Raw genomic sequence first — 22,447 nt, 5'->3', positions numbered from 1 at the left:
TTAAGGTATTTATCAGATTTTTGCCAGACAAGGGAAAAACCAGACTGGACTAAGATAGAACTAGATAAAATAGGGGAGAAGGTACCGGAACATATACTTGATAAGTGGGATGAAAAGCTGGTGCAATATAAAATTTTACCAGTACTGCGTCATTTACTTAATACATGGAAGAAGATCCACTTAGAAAGGAAAAAAACAAATTACCAAACACCAAAATTATTATTGACACAAAACCCACTAATCCCTTTTACAATAGATAACCTTTCCTTTAGAGAATGGGAGAGAAAAGGAATCAAAAGAATAGAAAACTGTTTTTTGGGAAATAATTTATTAACATTTGAACAGTTGACGGACAAATATGGAATAACTCACGGTACAATGTTTGCATATAATCAACTGAAAGCTTATTTAAAGGATAAATTCGGAAACAGACTGAGATTACCTGAAGGAAGCAGCTTTGAATATGTGATTACAGACACAATGATAATTAAAAGATTTATAACCAACATGTACGTTAAGCTGCAAGATAAGGAAAAGGAAATAAACTATAAACCTAAGCAGAAGTGGGAAAAGGATCTAAACATAAAGATAAAAAATGAAACATGGGAAAAGTTATGTTCTGGAACTATGAAGGATACAATAAACACAAGGTTACGTATGATACAGTATAATTGGTTACACAGGATATATATTAGTCCTCAAAAATTTTTTAAAATGGGATCCAACATTATCAGATAGATGTTTTCTCTGTAAGAAGGAAATGGGAACAACAGTACATGCAACTTGGGCATGTGAGAAAGTGAATACGTTTTGGGAAGAATTAAATCAGACACTAAATAAAATTACAAAAAATAACATAAAAAAAAGAGATATTTCTTTTAAGTAACACAAGAAGTAGAGAATTAGGCCTCAAATTGGATAAAGTACAAAAAAAATTCATTAGGATAGCCTTAGCGATAGCAAAAAAATGTATAATATCAACTTGGCAAATGGAAGAGAGCCTGAGTATACAGCAATGGTACATGGAAATGAATAAATGTATTCCATTGGAAAAAATAACATATAATTTAAAAAATAAAGTCACAATGTTTGAACAAATTTGGGAATCATACATGGAACACAACAGAGAGAGCTTGCCTACAACCTCCATTCCCTAAAATGAGAATGATACTGATAAGAAGACAAAACGACTAGATTCAGTGTGTAATAAATAGATGACGTATTTTTCTTTATTTTCCTTTGTGTGAAAATATTGTTTTATGGTTTTATTGTATTGTATATGTTGAATATTTATGGGTATTGGAGGGGGGGGGGTGGGTAGAGGGGAGGGAGGGAAGAGGGGGAGAAAAAGGGAAGAAAAGACCACTGTGTAAATTTAATGATTCACGGTGTGAAAAATAAAAAATTACAATAAAAAAAAAGAGCAGGGATGTGATGCTGAGAACTCTATAAAGCACCGGTGAGACCTCACCTTGAGACTGTGTACGATTTTGGGTGACTTAATTGAGAAAAAAAATGTGCTGTCATTGGAGAGGGTTCAGAGAAGATTTACAATACCAGGAATGAAAGGGTAAGTGTATGAGGAATGATTATCTACTCTTGGACCGTACTAATTGGAGTACAGAAGGGCAAGGGGAAACCTCAGAGCCATTATGAACGCTGAAAAGCCCGAACCGAGTAGACGTGGGCAAGGATGTTGCCCGTGGTAGGAGATTCTCGGATAAGAAGGCACTAAAGTCAAGATAAAAGGACATCAATTTGAAACACTGATGCAGAAAAATTTCTTTTGTTAAGACGGTCGTGAGGTCAGAGGAACCTTTTGCCACAGGTGGCTGTGGGTGTATTTAAGACAGAGATTGGCAGGGGATCAAGGCCGCTGGGGAGCGAGGCTGAGTGGGTGATGGAGCAGACTCAGTGGACCTTCTTCTACCATATCGTGCGATCCTGTGATGTTGGATTACTGCTGATAACTTGCCAGTGCCTTGAGTAGAAGGATTTGCACCTCAATTATTTACTGATGTCCCTTCTCAGCTGTCCACTAGCATGCAGCTTTTTTTCTTCAGTGGCACAAATTACTTTATTAAATTTACTCTTGTGGACAAATAAAATGAAGTGCCCTACCTCAATGACAGGAATGTTATTGGCTCGAGATCCTTCATCTAAAGGACAGAAAGAAACAAAAATAACATTCTGCACATTGATACCTCAAGAAATCAACCCATTTACAATGTCAGACTCTAACCTCCGATTGCTCCCTGGCTTGTCAAAGAACAACATGAACACGATGTTTTCTTTGGGTTAGTTTTATCCAATTCTTCTGAACGTGGATATCAATTCTCAGAATATAATCTTCATATTTTGGAAAACAGCCAGAGAAATTTGTGTCTGCACTTGGCTGCAGTTTCTTGTTGTTTTAAAAAAAGAGCTTCGGAATTGCCATTTGAAAATTAAGGAATTGCAGAAAGAGGTGCATGAATTTCAGACTTTTCAGGAGTTAACTCAAGCAGCAATGAAACTGTTGACAGTTTTTGTTAAGTTAGGTCCCACATGTTTTTACCTTGGCTAAGCCCTTTTGTCCGTCGTTTCTCATCTGCTTTCTGGCTGAACCTTTTGTAAGCCTCTGTCTGTTGGTACTGCTCCAGCTCCTTCATGTAACGCTCTTTATCTCTCTCTGCCTCATCTAAATAATGCTGGATAGGCAAAAAAGGTCGATTAGGGTTGGGATGCAATAGGAATTTACAGGGATAATGCAAAGTTTAAAAAAAAACCCACAAACTGATCAGGTATTTATCTAGGCAGCAGAGCATGACAGAGAGATAAGTTCAGTGATTAAAAATCTTTGTGCACAGTGCACTTGTAACAATCTCTATTTGAAAAATAACAAGAATATCTAACTGCGGATGGCACTAAGCAAACATACAATTCCAGTAAAGAATTGTAATGAAGTTAATCAATTCTCGAGTCAGTTGGATTACTGCAGGCAACTACATCACTAAATGCAAGCAAACAGATTATTTTATTGAGCTTTGGTGTGTTCTTGTGCTAGTACGTTGGATGTTAGAGAGTGATTCCCAAAGTCTTGATTTAATTCAAAACTCTGCAGAGGACCACTGTGTTGTTTGGCCACCTCCTTCAAAACCTCTGTTAGGCATCAGGGTGATGATTGTGTTGTTATTTATCACACATCTTAATCTTTACATTGACCCTGATAGGGAACCTTGCTTGAAACCTGCATGAATGAGGCACAAAGAAAACTACTGCAAATTCATTTATAAATTTAACTGAATGTGAATCTATCACACAGAAGTTAAGCTGACACACTTTCATGTAAACATCCATCACAGTACACCACTCCACCAATGAATTGCATTTTCGTGTCCACACTGCTTCATTCAAAGATTGCATCCAGACGGCCTACTGCTGAGGGAGTTCACATACATTACACACACTTGGTTTCCAATCCAACCTCTCAATACCTGTTTATCATCCGAAGGCAGTTTACTCCATTCGTTCCCCAACATTCTTGTGATTTCAGAAAATGGAACGTCCGGCCGTTGCGCTCGAAGCTGCTCCCGGCGCTCATTCAGGAACCTCACGTACCCTGTGAGTGGGGCTTTAGGAGCGTTGCTGTCCTTGGTCGCTTTCTTCCTTTTCCTTCCCTTGGGCCAGCCCCCCTTCTTGGCAATCTTCTGCTTGACAACACAAAGTCAAAGAGAGTTGAGGCTTTGCAGAGGGTATTTCAGTCCCTAAGTACTATACATACACACACACATTACACTCAACAGCCCCAAACCATCTGCAAAAACAGAAATCCAACTTTCACCTCAGACTCAACTCATTCTTACCAGAAGAATCACCTTACTTTACATTTCCTTGCTCAGCTTGATTTCACTTATTTCACGTACGTCTACAATTGACTTTGTTTTTAAAATGAAAGCTAAAGATGTGGACATTGCTCAAGTCAGCGTTTATGACCAGGGCCAAGTGCTGATGAGAGAAAGATGACGCATCCTCCTCTTGAACCTCTACAATCCTTCTGGTAAACATTGTTCCTCCATGTTGCATAAGTGCCAGCCCGAGAATCCGGACTGACCCATTCCCCGAGCAATCCTGATTTTTTTAATATATATATATACACGCACACAAACACCTGCCCCCACCCACACACCCAAGAAAAATGGTGCATTATATAGCACCAAGGCAAAGGGCAGAATGTCTCAAATTTATCATCTTTTCTGAATTACCTAACCAGCATGAATTATCAGAGATAGCCTTCACTTTCAAGGACTATTGATAGGACTTTGTGCTGAGCATAAGGGGGATTGGTTCATGCTGGAGAAACTCACCAAGTCACACAGTGATCCTTATGTAGCAAAAATCTGGATGCGAGAAATCTAGAGCACCCGAGAAAACTCTCACATTTTTTAAATTTAGTGGGCTTTTGTATGTGTTTGTGCATGTGTAACCACCAAAGATGCCCAGCGGCAACAAAGAGTTGCTTTATTTTTCTTTAAAATTGCTTGCTTTGATAAATAAAACAGTCTGTATTTGCTATCAAAATTTACTTTTGCATCTCTTTATTCCTCCCTAATTTTACCCCTTTGGACTCCATGTTTCCGTTTTCAGGGACTACCAACAAGCACATAGACTCCGTGTCCCCGGTCTGGTTTTGTACCCAACCACCAGCTGGTTCATACTGGCCTTCGCATATACATGGACCCAGTCCGGAGTATATATTATGAAAGGTTAAAAATAGCTGGAGTCCAAAAGATTAAAAGGACTGCCTAAGAATCTGGAAAATCCAGAAATCTGGACCAACCCAATCCACAAGCAGTCCGGATTTTTGGACTTTTACTGTAAAACTATTGTCAAGGGATGAGCAAAAGGGTGGGAGGATGGGCAGGGGGAAGAGCATAGGCCTACGGGCAAGAGGTCATAGGTGGATATAGGTGAAAAGGCAGAAGAGTAAGATGCTGGGAAGTGACAGGGGGAGGCAACTGGGAGCTGGAGGAAAGGAGACCGAGAGATAGGAAAAGAGAGAGACGCGGGGAAGAAACCTGAGAAGTTGACGTGAATGCCATTTAGTTTAAGAGAGCACAGGCGGAATATTAGGTGTTGTTCCTCCAATTACGGTTTGCAGTGCATGATGCCATGGACAGACATGTTGGATTGTGCTCAGTTGTGAAGTGATCCATTGGTCAATTACACTGGTTAACAGGGAATAACTAACAAGGAAACACATTGGAGACTGACTTCATCATGTGAAAGGAGCCACTACCTTCAAATAACAAAATTTTTTTTTAATGATCAGAGAGAGAGAGAGAGAGAGTATAACAGTAAAGCACCTGGTATCCAGAATTCAAGCAACCGGCAAAAAGTATTGAGGAAAATAAATTTTAAAAATAAATAAATAATAGGTTAGGAAAAAATGCACGTTTAAAATTGTAAAAGTTAACATAAACCTCACCCAGCGAAGAGCCTTGGTTGGGCTTTGATCGTAGCAGCTGTTTGAATAAAGTTGTGTGAAATGGCAATGGATGAAGAGCTGGTTGATGCCGTTCGCCGTTGGGGTGACTCTCTTAAAGTGTCTCCTTATCCCTGCTTAGTAAGAGTTTCCCTGGTCAGAAGCTTTATCTGTAACCTTGGGGGGGGGTTAATTATCTATAATGATATTGTTCATCTTTCGGGTGACTCCGTGGAGGGGGAGGAACCTGCAGATGCAGCAATGGTTAAATGTTTTCAAAGAATGCGACTGAAAATAAAGTAAAATGCTTTAAGATTTATATATTCTCACAAGTGAAGTCTTTTAATGCAAGTGTATTTGTTAGGGCATTGTAAGCAGAAGACTCAAGCAACTGAAAAATACACTTATCTGGTATCTGCAAATTCCCAGAGGTGCCGGATATCAGGGATTTTATATTTCAAAGTTATGTATAATCTTTATGTGTATTTACAAACCCAAATTTTGGCCACAAATGTAACATGTTTTTCAGATGTTTAGCTGTATGATCTCCCATAGGGAGGAGGTGACTTGGCCTACATGAAGTCCTAATTTGTGATTGACTTACTTTTGCACCTGTCTCTGTGATCGCATTTGAACCTTTCCCCAAATTATTCTAACCACCAAGCCAGATATCATATTACACTTCGTAATACTGGCATGCAGCAAGCATGTTACTTTGTCTCTGGACATGAAAGAAAGATAAAGGAGGGCAAAAATCATGAGGTCATCCTTGTGAATTTAAATACAAAGACTTGCACTGTCTAAACAACAAAAGACTTATAGTGTACAATATTTGAAATGTTCAATATTGCTCTTTCCTGTACTGAGTGCATTGAACACAATGAATCAACTCATTTTTTTTATGTGGAGAGAATTTTGTGCTTAATGATGCAAAAGACATCAATACTGGGAAACAATGATAATCATTTCAGTCACAGTGTAAAAGTCAAGTACAAGTGAAGCCGCGTTAAACACAGGAATATGCCTCAGCTTCATTGCACCAATGTGTTATTTCCACCCCCCCCCCCCACCCCCCCACTGTAACCTTTTGGCACGAAGCTATTTTTAATTAAATGCCAAACAAAACAGAATGTTGTGTTGCAAGCAAGCTTGACAGACTCTCCCAACTCATTCACATTCCTTCCAGCCCAGAGGCAGAAGCTTTCATCCAACCATTCTGGGTTGGATTTCAAAACAGGAGCCAGTCCCCAGCTCATTCCATTATCCAGTTCCCAAACAGCTTGTAGATCACCTTTGACACATCTCCAGTCAGTTGAGCTTGTGCCAGCTCACTTATCCAAACATATCGCACCAAGGAAAGGAATGTATTGTATCAAGGGAAGGAGATCAGAAGGTAAATAAATTGATGCCAACTTGAAAGCTACTAATTCTAGTTTGCCGAATGCTGACATTCATTTCAAAAGGAATGGAATACAAGAGCAGGGATGTGATGCCGAGGCTTTATAAGGCACCGGTGAGGCCTCATTTTGTGTGTTATGAGCAGTTTTGGGCTCCTCATTTTGGAAATGATGTGCTGAAGTTCCTGAGGGTTCAAAGGAGGTTCACAAGCATGATTCTGCGAATGAAAAAGGTGCATTTGACAGCTCTTGGCCTGTAGTTGTGAAATTTAGGAGAATGAGGTGGGGGGGGTGGGGGTCTCTCACTGAAACAGTTCGAGAGTTGAAAGGCATGGACAGATCAGATGTAGGAAGGTTGTTTCCCACGGTGGGAGAGTCTAGGACAAGAGGGCACGACTTCAAGATTGAAGGGTGCCCACTTAGAACAGAAATGCATAGAAATTTCTTCAGCCAAAGAGTGGTGATTGTGTGGAATTTGTTGCCACAGGCGGTTTTGGAGGCCAGGTCATTGGCTACACTTAGGGCAGAGATTGATAGGTTCTTGATTAACCAGAGCATCAAAGGTTAGGGGAGAAGGCTGGTAAGTGGGGCTGAGTAGGAAATGGAACAGCTCATGATTGAATGGCAGAGAAGATGTGATGGTCTTGTTTCTGAAAGTGGTGAATTGCATTAGATCAAGTGCAGAATTAACTTTTCATCATTTAACAATATGTAAATTGGGAGTCAGCAACTTTGTGATGCATCCAACTGTATTTGAATATTTTAATTTCAACCTACAGCACGATAACAAGCCCTTCCAGCCCACGAGCCTGTGCCACCCAATTGACCTATAATCCCCGTATGATTTTGAAATGTGGGAGGAAACCCACGGAGATATGGGGAGAACTCCTTATAAGGCAGTGCGGGATTGATGGCAACTATAATATTAACCGCGCCACTGAATACTAAAAGATGGAAAAGTTATGAATCTTTTTTCAGAATAATGCTCGAGAGAGTTAAACATCTGAATCTTCTCAATTCAACCACTGATGAAATAAATATGAGGCCTTATAAATTTGATTGGTAAATGCACTGAACACATTCTGTACTTAAACATGGAATGTCATGAATCTTGGCCCAAGATAACTAATCTCAATCAGATGCTGCCCACACAGCCTGTCTTTCATGATCTAAATACAGGACAATTTTTCGGTGCCTGTCATCAAGCTATGACCTCACACATGGTGACTTGTGTGCGCACAAAAATCCCAGAAACCATGTTTATTTTGGTGGGGGAGAGATGGCCGTGAGAAATCTCAAAAGGAGAAAATAAATTGAGAAAAAATGGCAAGCTACTAAATAGCATCTGGCACTTTATGATGTTATTGTTTGCCTTTTTGGCGGCTCCGTGGAGGGGGAGGAACCTGCAGATGCAGTGACAGTTAAATGTTTTCAAAGAATGTGACTGAAAATAAAGTAAAATATTTCACAGTTTATATATTCGTGCAAGTAAAGTTTGTTCAGGGTAAGTACAGTGTAGTCTTTTAAACTGTTTATTCTTAATGCAGGTATATTAGTTAGGTATTGTAAAAGTGACTCAAGCAACCAGAAAACACACTTAACTGGCATCTACCAATCCCCATAGGTGCTGAATACCAGGGGCTTTACTGTATATTTCAAAGATGTGAATTATCTTAATGTGCATCAGAAAAAACCAGCTGGCATGTGGCTCTCCTGCAACATTGAACGATTACACCTCTGCAGCTCTTTATCCACCTACCTTTCCTTCCCACACACAATTCTTTTTTTTAAAAATTTTGCTTCTATTTCAAGCTCAGCTTTTGCCATCCACAAGTTCCCACGAATGTCATAAAATATGAAACTTTGGCAGCACAAATGAATTGACAGAGAAGTATGGATCAAAAGTAAGATAGCTGGTTCTCAAGGAGACAATGCTTTAACTGTGTGGTTTTGAAACCAAAGGATGATCACAGATGGTTTTCCCCACTCACCTCCTCCTCACTTCTTTGCTCATTGGTATCTGCTGCCTGAGGGGACTCATTTTGTAGTAGCTGCACCTGAGACAGATCCTCCACAAACTCTGGATTGTTCAGAGACTGAGAGACCCCTGAACTGTACGAGCCCTCTGGGCCTGAAAAGCTGCATTCAAAGGAAAGTTTTAAAATTAGTTGTTCAAAGAAGTTGCAAGAGCACTGATGATCTAAGGCTTGTTTAATGAGCTGGCACAAATATGCTATAGCAGAAATTACACTTAAATATGCTTCTCAAGCTTTGCCCTTTTTCCCCATCATAAACTGTTCCCACTAACGTAACGAAACCACCATGAAATCATCTCAGAATTAAGTTTCTCAGCGTTCTCTCTCAACATAATCCACAACACTGGAAGGACAAAATTGCTTCACTGCTACTTCTCAGAGACGCAGCACAAACGTTTCACATGCCCACCATTATCCCTTATTGTAATCCTATGTCTACACTGAGAACATTTCAGATCCCCATTTGTCCTTCGCTAGCAAGGTGTGCATTTCTTTGCTGCAGGTTGGTCCAGTCACCCCCCCATGGATATGAAAGCAAAATTCATTATATATTTTGTGTCTTTCATCCTGAATGATGCACTTTCAATAAATGATCCTGCTAGAAACTATTTGATTCCAGGCTGGGAATTTCCCCGGTGGCAGAGCACTGGAGAACGTAACAAAAGCTGCCACAAGATCAGTATAAACCTGTTCAAGAACACTCCTTCAGAGATATTCAATGCTTTTAATAGACTTTGGAAAGATTATTATTATTGATGTACCATATGTCAATCAAAATTTCAGACTATGTCCACTTAAACTTCACAAACACCTTGTAGTGAAATGAAATGACAAGATTCATGTACTGAAATTTGGACTCGGTCTGGGAATTTTAGTTCTACAGATGCATGGTGGAAAGTGTGCTGACCTGATGCAGTACAACCTCATACTCGTTTACAAAGACCTGAATCTATGACTGGGTGAATTTTTCTCATGTACATACCACTAAGTTTCCATGAACAGAAGTCGAAGCTTCAACCATAATCAAATAAGTACACTACCATATTTACTGCAATTACAACTGAAGATGAAACAAAAACAGTAAAATTTCAACACTTAGTAGAATTTGTCGAGTACAATTGCTCAACAAAGATTGAGCAAGATTCGTCTTTCCTCGAAGCCCTATGTTTGAATATAACATAACATAACAATTACAGCACGGAAACAGGCCATTAGGCCCTTCTAGTCCGCACCGAACCAAACACCCCTCTCTAGTCTCACCTCCCTGCACAATGCCCATAACCTTCCATCTTCTTCTCATCCATATAATAGCCCAGGGTTACTGCTCATCTCTTCTCTGAAGAAAAGACAACTGGATCAATTCTGACAGAATATCTTAAAAGAATCAATATTTTGCCGTATATGCCATTACATAGGATGATCTGTGAAATTTTAAAATTTCACCTTAAAATCAGGGCTCGTCCTAAACAAGGGGTCTAAAATTCTTACCTTGCCGATGGAAGTCTCAACACCACTACCATCTTACTGCTGGCTCAAACACAATCTCGTGCATGCCCCATTAGTCATTTGAAAAGTCTCAGTGTCCATCCACCCGGGCTGACTGTTGTAAACTCTGTACAGGCTTTAAATGGCCTGTACCAGGAGGTGACAGTGGCTTATTTTAAAATAGACAATAAAATTTAAACTTTAAATGATCATTTGCTATTAAAATATTGCGATTTGCTCTTAACAGCATCCACTGATCAGCGGGAAGTGGCGGATTCGGGGATCGTATTATACAAAGGGTATTATCGCACAAAACCAACATTTTAGGTGGAAATTGCAGGGGTCGTCCTATACAGAGTCGTCCTAGACAATGGCATATATGGTGATATACATTATAATTACAATCGAAGATTAAAAAAAACTAAAATTTCAACACAATGATGTAACATTTGCCGAGTGCAATTGCTCGCCAAGGAATGAGCAAGAATAGCTGGAACAATTCTGACATAACCTAGGAACTGCAAAATTATGTCCTGTAAGAATCAATACTTTTAATTTTTTTTGAGAGAGGTGTTAGATATCCTTGATTCTCACCGAGAACTGCATCTTTGGACAAACACGAGAAGAAATTTTACCATTGCCTTGAGCCCATTAATTTTTACTTTTGCGAAACCTGTCAACATCCTTCCCACATGCCTGAAACATCCAACCGGGTCACACTTTCTTCTCACTGCTACCTTCATGCAGTTGGTACAGAAGCTTGAAGTCTAACACCTCTCTGCTCAAGAGCACTCCCCTCCATCCCCCCCCCCCTTTTGTTCACCCTTACACTACCCTAGTGCAACACCACTCCAGGATCGCGATAAAACCTCGACTCAACATTGCCCTCCATGGATGCAGCCTGACCTGCCGAGTCCGTAACTTCTTTTTGTTCACACAAGATTTCAGCATCTTAGATTTTTGTGTTCTTGCACCAAAGATCAGTATTGGAACATCAGGTTTTTTTTTTTGCATCAACTGTAATTGTGGGAAGGAGTCACGTGATGGAGTAGTGGCCGGACGGTGAACTCCAGCCCTCTCCAGAAAAGTCGGGAAAAACAAGAGAAAACACAAAGGCACAGAAATAAAAGTTACAGAAAAGTGAGTATAAAGGTGGAAAGAAGATGGCGACAAAAAAAGAAAAGTCGAAAGCAACGGTAAGAAGAGAGGAAGAGAAGACAAAGGAGGAAAAAGGTGAAGGCCTTACCTGTCCGAAGAGGCCCGCTGCGGAGAGAGAAACCCGCTCCCTCAGGTCGGTAAATAATGGACTACAAAAATGGCTCGCAGAGCCGAGCAAAAGTGCGCAACCGCGCATGCGCGAAACTTCGCGCATGCGCGATGCGAATGAAAAAAAACACACCGACGGGAGGGGGGACCAGCTGGGGAGTCGATCTCCACAGCCGGCAACGACAGCTGCAGAATACCTGCAGCAAGAAGAGACCACAGAAGACAATAGAAACAAGAAAGAAGAGGAGGAAAGGGCAACAAAGAAACAACAGATGGTCAACCCAGAGGAAGAAGAAGAGGAAGAATACAGGGAAATAGAAGAAGAAAAGAAAGGCAAGGTAAAGGATATACTTGCTCTTATTAAAGGATACATGGAGTCATTTAAAGAATGGCAAACACAGGAATTTAAGGATTTAAGAAAAAGAATAAACAACACAGAAGAGAAAATAATTAAAATGGAGATGACCTTAACAGAAATGGGAAAAAAAATGGACAAGATGGAAGAGCGGGCAGTAGCAGCAGAAATGGAGGTAGAAGACTTAAAAAAGAAATTGGAGAAATCTAATAAAAAAACTAAAGAGACACAAGAACTACTAGCTCAAAAAATAGATACAATGGAAAACCATAACAGAAGAAATAACATAAAGATAGTGGGCCTTAAGGAAGATGAAGAAGGCAAGAATATGAGGGAGTTTATAAAAGAGTGGATCCCTAAGACCCTAGGATGTCCAGAACTACAGCATGAAATGGAAATAGAAAGGGCACATAGAGTATTGGCCTCTAAACCACAACCACAACAAAAACCAAGATCTATTGTAGTAAAATTCCTAAGATATACTACAAGAGAAAAGGTACTGGAGAAGACAATGGAAAAAGTAAGAGAGGGCAACAAACCACTGGAGTATAAAGGGCAAAAAATCTTCATTTATCCAGATATAAGTTTTGAACTCCTAAAGAAGAGAAAAGAGTTCAATACAGCAAAGGCGATTTTATGGAAGAAAGGGTATAAATTTATACTAAAGCATCCAGCGGTATTGAAAATATTTATTCCGGGACAACAAAACAGACTATTCTCGGATCCAAAAGAAGCACGAAAATTTGCAGAACAATTACAAAAATAGACTGAGGGAGGAAGACGGGTAATGAGAGTTAAAATGATCACAATTGATATGTATGTGGGTAAAGACAAAAATAGACTGAGGGAGGAAGACGGGTAATGAGAGTAAAAATGATCACGATTGATATGTATGCGGGTAAAGAGGTATAAGAGTGAATAGAGACAAGGAGCATACGTGAATGTATCTGTACTTAGAGGAAAATATAGATAGTATAGACAAGAATTAATAAGGGAAGGTAATGGAATAGAGAGAATAAGGAGGGAATTAAAAGAGTGACCTTGGTGACATATGAAAAGTGAAATCTTTTCTGGGGGAGGCGGGGTGGGGGGAAATAGCGGTCACTGCAAAATCAGTTGACGCTTGCGAGTGGATTCGCAAATCCAAATGGAGAGGGGAGATGTGGTTGTCCGACAAGGGATAAAGGACAACTCAGGAGGTGAATGGGAGATTGGGGATAAATAAGATAGAAATAGGAGAATAAGGAAAATGTTGGATGTTGTAGGAATGTTGTCTTATAAAGAGTTGAAAATAAGAAAACAGAAATGGAAAAGGAGGAAAGGTAATGATGGAAAAACGGAAAGAGAAGATAAACAAAATATAAAAGGGCTACGCTGAACTATATGTCTTTAAATATTAATGGAATACATAACCAAATTAAAAGGAATAAACTACCAAATTTAAATGAATAAATGTATTCCATTAGAAAAAATAACATATTGGTTAAGAAATAATATTGAAATATTCGAACAAGTATAGGAGCCTTACATTAAATACAATAGCGAAAACCTACCGGGGACAAACATTACCTAAGTTGATGGAAGGAGAAGGAAAGAAAAGAATGGACTCAGTAGAATTTCTGGTGTAATTTTGTTGAATGACAACATTGTCTGACTGGATTAATGCAACCTAGATTGTATACCTAAAATGGATGAGAGGGGGGGTGGGGGGGTGGTTTGGGAGGAAAGGGGGGGGGAGAAAAAGTCACTGTATATGTGTGAAAAAGAAATTGTGTATATCATGGCTAATGTGATTTATGGTGTGAAAAATAAAAAAATTAAAAAAAAAACAAAAAAAAACTGTAATTGTGGATACTTATCTATTCTTGTATATGTTTTCTTTTCTCTTGTGTGGTAACTTAATTTATATGCATTGCTTGTTGGTGTATTTTATATACTTCAGCAAGGAAGAATTTCAGTGCATCTATATGTTAAATTTCTTTATTTCTAGATAATTATATTTCTAGATGCACGGGGGGAAGGTGTGCTCTCCGGCTGCATCGCAGTCTGGTCTGGGGACACCAATATCCCTGAGCGTAAAGCCCTGCAAAAGGTAGGGCACACAGCCCAGGACATCACGGCAAAATCCTCCCCACCATCAAGAACATCGACCTGGAACACTACCATCGGAGAGCAGCTGCGATCATCAAGGATCCCCACCCCGCCCCCAGCACACGCTCTGTTCTTGCTGCTGCCATCAGGAAAGAGGTCTCAGTGCGACAAGGCTCGCACCCCCAGGTTCATGAATGGCTGCTCCCCCTCCACCCTCAGACTCCTCAACGACAAAGTGAATCGTAGACTCATTTAAGGATTCTTACTTATGCACTTTATTGGTTATTTTTATTCTCTCGGCATTGTGCGGAGGAAAGGTCAACATTTGTTGATCCATTTTTTGCAACGGTCACCATCTCCTAACAAAAATAAACTGAAATCCAAACAGAGGTATTGCTTATGAGCAGATTCTTCCAACGGTCACATTCAAATTAATGTACTGTGACTTTTAATAAAATGCATAAACATACCTAGCGTCGACCGTCAGATCGACACTCTCCTTTGATACATCAGCAAAAAGTGGCGGCAACGCCGTGTTTGATACAAGTCCGTCCATTTTCCTAAGAGGAAAAGATTACATTTTAGTTTCTTTCTTGCAGAGGTCAGCTTTATGTGAGGAATTAATCTGCTTCATCCATATGACCACTTACAGCACAGAACAGGCCAGTTCGGCCCTACTAGTCCATGCCGTAGCAAATCCCCACCCTCCTAGTCCCACTGACCAGCACCCGGTCCATACCCCTCCAGTCCTCTCCTCTCCATGTAACGATCCAGTCTTTCCTTAAATGTAACCAATGATCCCGCCTCGACCACATCTGCCGGAAGCTCATTCCACATCCCCACCACCCTTTGCGTAAAGAAATTTCCCCTCATGTTCCCCTTATAATTTTCCCCCTTCAATCTTAAACCATGTCCTCTAGTTTGAATCTCCCCCTTTCTTAATTGAAAAAGCCTATCCACATTGACTCTGTCTGTCCCTTTTAAAATCTTAAACACCTCGATCAAGTCCCCCCTCAATCTTCTACGCTCCAGAGAAAAAAGCCCCAGTCTCCACAACCTTTCCCTGTAACTCAGACCCTGAAATCCTGTCAACATTCTCGTGAACCTTCTCTGCACTCTCTCTATTTTGTTTATATCTTTCCTATAATTTGGTGACCAAAACTGTACATAGTACTCCAAATTTGGCCTCACCAATGCCTTGTACAATTTCATCATAACCTCCCTACTCTTGAATTCAATACTCCGATTTATGAAGGCCAACATTCCAAATGCCCTCTTCACCACACCATCGACCTGAGTATCAGCCTTGAGGGTACTATTTACCATCACTCCTAAATCCCTTTGTTGCTCTGGACATCTCAATCGCCTACTATTTAATGCATATGACCTTTTTCCCATTGGGGAAGAAATATTTAAAATGAAACGGGTTGGCTTGGATTACTGTACTATGCATTGACAGAAGTCTTCAGGATCGGTTAAGGGTTTAATCCAAACTTCAGCACATCTGTCATCACAGTGCAGTCTAATACCATGTGCACTCATTACTGGCAGTTGCAACAATATATTTGGGCCGGCAAACATGGTTATAAATTAATGACTAGCGGTTTGGAATCCAACAGGGTGACCCGTCTGGTTACTGTGGCCAACAACATGGCCATGAGTATCCTCTTGTGAAGACTAGACTACACAGGTGGGCGTTTCACCAGTGGCTCTATATTCTGCAATTTATTCATATGAATTAGTTGAATTCACAAGTGTGAAGACAGATTTTTAGCCACCATGTGTCTTCATGGCTGCAAACATTATCTGTTAATTCATAGCTTTATGCCCTAAATTGGTGGTTCTCTTCTGGGGAAGATTTGGAAAGGAGCTGACAAAAATAATCGCAAGATAGAAAAACCATGGCTTGGTATGCAGCAAGAGGCCTATTCAGCTGCTCCTGGTTTGATGTTCTTGGGAGTCACTATCTCAGAGGATCTTTCCTAGACTCAACAGGCCAATGGCATCGTGAAGAAAGGACGTCAGCACCTCTACTTCCTCAGGAGTTTGTGGAGGTTTGGTGTGACATTGAAAACCCTGGCAAACGACTACAAAAGTGTGATGACCAGCTACATCATGGTCTGATATGGGGACACCAACACCCCTGAGAGTAAGGTGGTAGACACAGTCCAGGACATCGCAGGCAAAACCCTCCCCACCATTGAGAACGTCTACAAGGAACACTGCCGTCGGAGAGCAGCAGCAATCATCAAGGACCCGCACCACCCAGCACACACATTGTTCTCGCTGCTGCCATCAGCAAAGAGGTACAGGTACCACAAGACTCGCACCACCAGGTTCAGGAACGGCTGCTCCCCCTCCACCATCAGACTCAACAACAAACTCAATCAGGGACTCAGGACTTTTACATTTTTTTGTTTTTTCCCCCTCTCTGTATTGCATAGTTTGTTTACATTTTAAAAAAAATGTGTGTACAGTTTTTGAATTCCAATAAGTGGTAATTCTGCCTCTCCCGCAGGAATAAAAAAGAATCTCAGGGTTGTATGTGATAGCATGTATGTACTTTGCCAATAAATTTAAATCTGAAGAAAAATGGCCCAAACAACTCCAGTCAGGGAAGAGATTACTGGCTAATTTATGATTAATCAAGATTGGTGCCCCCACTGTTTTAAGTCTGTCAGCAGAAACCTTAATTTAGACCTTACAAGTCCACCTGCCTAATTTTCATTCTATTTTAATTCCACAAATTCTTGAAGCCATCAACAAAGCTGAATATTTATATTTAGCAATGGGCCAAAGTCTTTGTGCACTCAAACTGAACGGGAGTAGATTTTCATCTGTCTGGTCAAGAGTAAGAACTTGGTATTGTATTATCTTGGAATGTGCATGTTGTATATAATTGAAACATGGAAGTCTGCAGATACTGCAATTGTAGTAAAAACACACACTAAATGCTGGAGGAACTCAGCCAGTCTCGCAGCATCCATAGAAGGTAAAGATATGTTACTGAAAGCAAAATCAGGCAGGTGTCTCAATAAAGAAAGGTGGAAGAATGAGAGGGGAAAGAGTCCATACCAACCAACAAAAGGCGTTAATTGGATATAAGAAGGGAGGTAAAAATTGATTTTGGCTGTGAAAGGAGACAGAGGGAAGAGAGAAGGACGAAACTTGGGGTTGGCACAGTTAGTGGGGGGAACAGTTAGCATGAAGTGGTATGCTTAGCATAGCGATTAGCAAACGCTGTTATAGAGCTTCGAATCTCGTGCTGTGCTCTCTGTAAGGAGTTTGTACTTTCTCCCTGTATCTGCGTGGGTTTCCTCCCACCATTCAAAAGGGGTATAGGTCAATTGGGTGTAATCAGATGGCACGCGCTCATGGGTCAAAAGGGCCTGTTACCGTGCTGTATGCCTACATTTTAAATTTAACTTGAGGAAAGGAGACAGGGGGAAAAAGACTGGGGGGAGGAGGGGGGTTTAAACAGAAACTAGAGAAGTCAATGTTAATAGCATCTGGTTGAAGGGTGCCCAGTCAGAAGATGAGGTGTTGTTCTTCTTCCAATTTGCAAGTGGTCTCAGTCTGGCAGTGCAAAAAACCATGGGCAGACAAGTCAATAGGACAAGGCAATGAGTGCCCCCTAGGTGATCCATGCTATTGCTGCAAGGTTCTCAGTGAAGCGATCTCCAATCTGTGCCAAGTCTCTCCAATGTAGAGGAGGCCACGTTGTATTTAAGACCAAACAAAAAAAAAAAACCATGGCAAGCATGGAGCTTGGACAAATAGTTGGATAGACTTGTACCTTAGAAATGGTTGGAAAGGAACATAGGTGAACATGTTAAAAAACAAAATGGCTGGAGGAATTCAGCAGATGACGCAACTTCCATACGGGGTAAAGATATAGAACCAATGTTGTGTGTCTGAACTCTTCTGCACAGGAGAACTTGGAGATTTCTGACCTGCAGAGCTCCTCCAGTAACTCATTGTTGCCTCAAGATTCCAGCATTTGCAGCTTTTGTTTCTTTAACATCACAATATAGCTGGCACTTGGTTGAAACAACTGAGGAAATAGATCCAACTTCCAAGCTAGACAGATGCTACTTTGAATTTTTCCGAGTCAGAAATTGATTAACAAATTTAAATCAGGATCAGAAATACAAGCTTTTTAAATTCTCCAAAATAAGCGTATACCTGCAACGCCTCTCCCCTAAATGTCCTTGAGGACCAGGTGATGTTGTCTTCTTGAGCCCAAAGTCAACATGGCGTATTGGTGGCAGCAGAGTGACTGCTTTGACAGTTGATGCAGGAGGCTCAATCAACTGGGCTAGATTGACCAGCTCTATTCTGTGAAAATTCTAATTTGATACAGGATACTTGTAGGAAGTCGGGGGGGGGAAAAAAAATCAGGTGGGGCATATTTTTGTGACCTGTCCAATTACATTTCCGGTTAGTGGTGACTCCTGGAAAGTGATGGTGGGGGTTTCCACAACAGCAAGTGACATAATTACCTGCCATCCAACAATAAAGTTTCATTTTGATGTATAAATGTATGTGGAAATCAAAGTGTTCTATTCTTTTGACTTTCATACATTTATCATGTTCTGCTAGCTAAATCTTTGTACATTTGAAAAAATTCCATGACTGGAATCAAATTCATCTCAGACTGATAAAATGCAAATGTTTTTTTTCTTTTTGAAAAGCAGAATCTTAACGAGGTCCACAGCATATTAGTCTGTACTGAATAATAAATTATAATCTAGGATGAACAAACATAATGCCATTGTCACATCTGGGATGAGACTGGTCTGAAATAAACAACTGTAAAATTACAAAGCTTCAGGCTAGATTTCTATTCATGGTCACAGTTACAGGAACAAATAGCTGTTTCCCAGGACTCGCATTGCATACATGCTGTCCACTCGGTGCCTCCAGAATAACAAATATCCAAGAACTAAAACCCAAGGGAATGCTGCAATACTGAGACTGAGAACATTAAAAACACAAGAGTTTTGTAAATAGAAGATTCAATTTCAGTGATTCGGAAACTGTACATCAAAAACATGCTCTAATCAGTTACTCACAGACAATTGGACATGGAAGAGACAGGTGGTGGGGAGAGCAGACTTTGATGTTCTTTTTTAATATACTTTTTGGGGGAATAAATGCACAGTAGAACATTTTTCCCATTCTCCCTGCTGACCTTGTAATTCAGTTCCCATGCAGTAACATCTGGCTGACCAACATCACGGAAGCAAGACAGTTCAAAACAAACAAGGAAATGCTGGAGAAGTTTTGTCACTGAACAGAGCTGAATGAAGGATTGAAGTGAATTATTTTGTCCTGCAATGAATTTCCATAAAGTTAATATTTTCTCATATCACATAACGCATTGAAGTAAAACGTACATACTTTTGTCTGGAAGCAGAACAATTCTAAAAGTCAATTATGTAGAGCCAAGCAAAAGTGTTAAGAAGTAAAACAAAAGTCTGCAGACACCACAGTTACAGTAAAAACACGATTCTGGAGAAATTCAGCTGGTCAAAGTGTACTTTACGTCGCAAAGATAAAGATACACAACCAACATTTCGGGCTTTCACCCTTCATCAAGATATGAAAAATGTGGACAAGTGTCTGAACAAAATGGTAAGGGTGGGTGGGGAGGGGCAGAGGGAAGAGCAGTCCCAAAGGCAGGACGTCATGGGTGGATATGGGAGGAAGGGCACACCAGCAAACTAGGGGGGGGATGGTTCTGTGAATGGAGAGGGAAGGGGGCGGAGTATAGAAAGTATAGAATAAAATCTTAACTAAATCACACTTGTATTATATTAAAACACGCTGATAGAGTTTTATAACCCATGAGAGAGAGGCTGTGCCAAAATGATCTTGAAACAATTTCAAGTTTACATTTCAGAGCACACAGACTTAAAAAATTGCACAACACTAGATTCTTGCGCACACGGACTAGGAAGAATGAGAGGGAACATTTGGTGCAGGTCAGTGGGACTAGCGGAATGATGTTTTGGTACAAACTAGAATGGCCTGCTTTCTGTGCTGTAGTTTTCAACGGTTCTTTTTTCATTTTAAAATGGCAGTACAATTAACTGGGGTTAAAAGTAAAATCTCGACAAAGGAAAATGGAAATAATTCTCACTGGGAGTCTGGTTGAAGTGGAGAACCAGTGAATTATAAGGCATACTTGGCATGAGATTGAGCCAAGTCCCATATTTAGTTTAAAAAAAACCCCAATGCTGACTCGATTGGGTACGTCTAAAGTTATTTTTCTATCTGGCACCAAACTTAATTCTTTCCATCCCTATTTTCAGTGGATACTGTTAGCACAGATAATAAATGATCCACTATAATGACTTGCTATTTAAACAAAAAACGAACAGGGGTTGTAGGTCAATTGTGCGTAATTGGGTGGCTTGGACCCATGGCTGAAAGGGCCTGTTACTGTGCTGTATGTCTAAATTTTAAAAATAAACACAATTTTAAAAAATGGGGGCAAATCATTAGGTCAAAAATATCCCGATGCAAGTCTTCAGGGAAACAAATGTCAGCAGATTTTAAAGGAAAAGAGTGGTAATTCCAAGTTAAAAATTCTAGTAATAAACACGACTGATCCATGTGGGTGGTCACATTTGACAGTACATGAACTGGAAGATCGAGTCTAGATGAATTTAAAGACAGAACATTTGAAACAGAGACAAATTCTACTGGTCGTAAATAAATTAGTAATCCCAATTGTTTATTCAGTCTACTGCTGAAAGCTTGTGTTTTCACGAAATGCAGATGTTTCACCAGCTAAGGTTTGAGTTGCTTTGGAGAATGTGCACAGCTCCATTTTGCGTGGATTCAGAGGCAGGTCAGAAGTTCTCAGGTTCCAGAATTAAACTACAGACAAAAAAAATGTACGCGTTAGGATCTATTTACTACGCTGCAATATGGTAGCGGTATTTAACTAGTTCTTCTTGGTCGATGCCAACTGTAAGCTGATGTTCAACATCAAATGGGATGGAAGAGTAAACCATAGGAACACAAGGTCAGAGGGTCATAACTTCACTAAAAGCAGTTTTGTCATTTAGAAATGCCAGTGACACATTCGTCCAACACCATCATCTTCAGAACACCTCCCACTTTGACGCCCACCTTCTTGAGTCATGAATTAAAAGAGGCAACTCGGTAAAGTTTCAAAGGGCTGACACTGTCCCAGCAAACAGAATTGATTGTATTCAAGGTAGAGAGAAGGTTAGAAACTCTCTTAGCTTTTATTCCTACTCTCAATTATTTTTAATTTTTTTTTAATTAGACATACAGCACTGAAACAAGTCAATTTGGCCCTATGAGTTCATGCTGCCCAATTTACACCCCATTAACCTACACCCCGGTATGTTTTTGAAGGGTGGGAGGAAACTGGAGCCCCCGGAGAAAATCCATATAGACACAGGGAGATCATACAAACTCCTCGCAGCCGGTGCAGGATTTGAACCTAGGTCCGGTACCAATCGCTGGTGCTGTAAAGGCATTGCACGAACCATTATGCCTCCCACTAAGTTAGGGGAACACAGCCAGCATGAATATACATGTGCTACAAATTGATCTTGACACTTATCTCTATTAATTCCTTTTGCAGGATTTGGCCATCACCGGCAAGGCTAGCATTCCCATTTGATCTTAAATTGGGGGTGGGGAGGCAGAGGTAAGAGATGCTGGTAAATGGCCTTCGTAAACCACTGCAGTCCATCTGGTGAAGCTGTGAGGCAATCTTCAACAAAAATGCCGGAGGAACTCAGCCAGTTTGCAGCATCCATAGGAAGTTATGATGCATTACCGACGTTTTGGATCTGAGCCCTTCTTTAAGGTATAAGCAAAGAAAAGGAAGGCATCGGAATAAATACTGAAAAATAAGAGGGGGAGGAGTCCAGACCAACAAAAGGTGTTAATTGGATATGATAAGAGGAGAGGTGAGAATTGGTTTTAGCTCTGTGAAAGGAGACAGAGGGAAAAGGGAAGAGAGAGACAGAGGGAGATGGGGGGAAGGAGAAGTGGGGGGGGGGGGTTGTGGGGGAGAAATTTAACAGACACCAAAGAAGTCTATGTTAATGCCATCCAGTTGGAGGGTGCCCGGATGAAAGAAGATGAGGTGCTATTCCTCCAATTCGTAGGTGGTCTCAGTCTGGCAGTGCATGACACCATATCAATAAGGGAATAAACCAGAGAGGGTTTCCTTCTGAACTCCAGATAGTAATATAGGTGAAATGCATGTCCCAGGTCAACAGGGTCACTTGTGTTTCTTCTGCAATTAAATGACCCCACATAAAAGTAGTCAAAGAATGGCCATTCAAACACTGGAGATGTG

The 22,447-nt window shown here is 40.4% G+C and overlaps 1 protein-coding gene across 4 annotated transcripts in view; it reads right to left on the bottom strand.

Annotated features, from left to right (window-relative positions):
* Nucleotides 1-22,447, bottom strand: part of hmg20a (high mobility group 20A) — a 56,386-nt gene that overhangs the window by 16,528 nt on the left and 17,411 nt on the right. Inside the window, exons 2-7 of one of the 4 annotated variants that reach the window (XM_069902527.1) lie at nt 19,289-19,428; nt 14,565-14,654; nt 8,853-9,000; nt 3,477-3,689; nt 2,558-2,690; nt 2,122-2,159 (exon numbers count right to left, since the gene is read on the bottom strand). In XM_069902527.1, coding sequence (XP_069758628.1) covers nt 2,122-2,159; nt 2,558-2,690; nt 3,477-3,689; nt 8,853-9,000; nt 14,565-14,650 — 618 coding nt within the window. In that variant the 5' untranslated portion in view covers nt 14,651-14,654; nt 19,289-19,428. Of the gene's footprint in view, nt 1-2,121; nt 2,160-2,557; nt 2,691-3,476; nt 3,690-8,852; nt 9,001-14,564; nt 14,655-19,169; nt 19,253-19,288; nt 19,429-22,447 lie in introns of those variants that run through there. The other 3 variants (XM_069902525.1, XM_069902524.1, XM_069902526.1) reach the window with 3 other exon arrangements.

Source organism: Narcine bancroftii, chromosome 11 (assembly GCF_036971445.1).
Source record: "Narcine bancroftii isolate sNarBan1 chromosome 11, sNarBan1.hap1, whole genome shotgun sequence".
In the NCBI taxonomy this organism is placed as follows: Eukaryota; Metazoa; Chordata; class Chondrichthyes; order Torpediniformes; family Narcinidae; genus Narcine; species Narcine bancroftii.
This window is presented reverse-complemented; position numbering and strand designations above follow the sequence as displayed.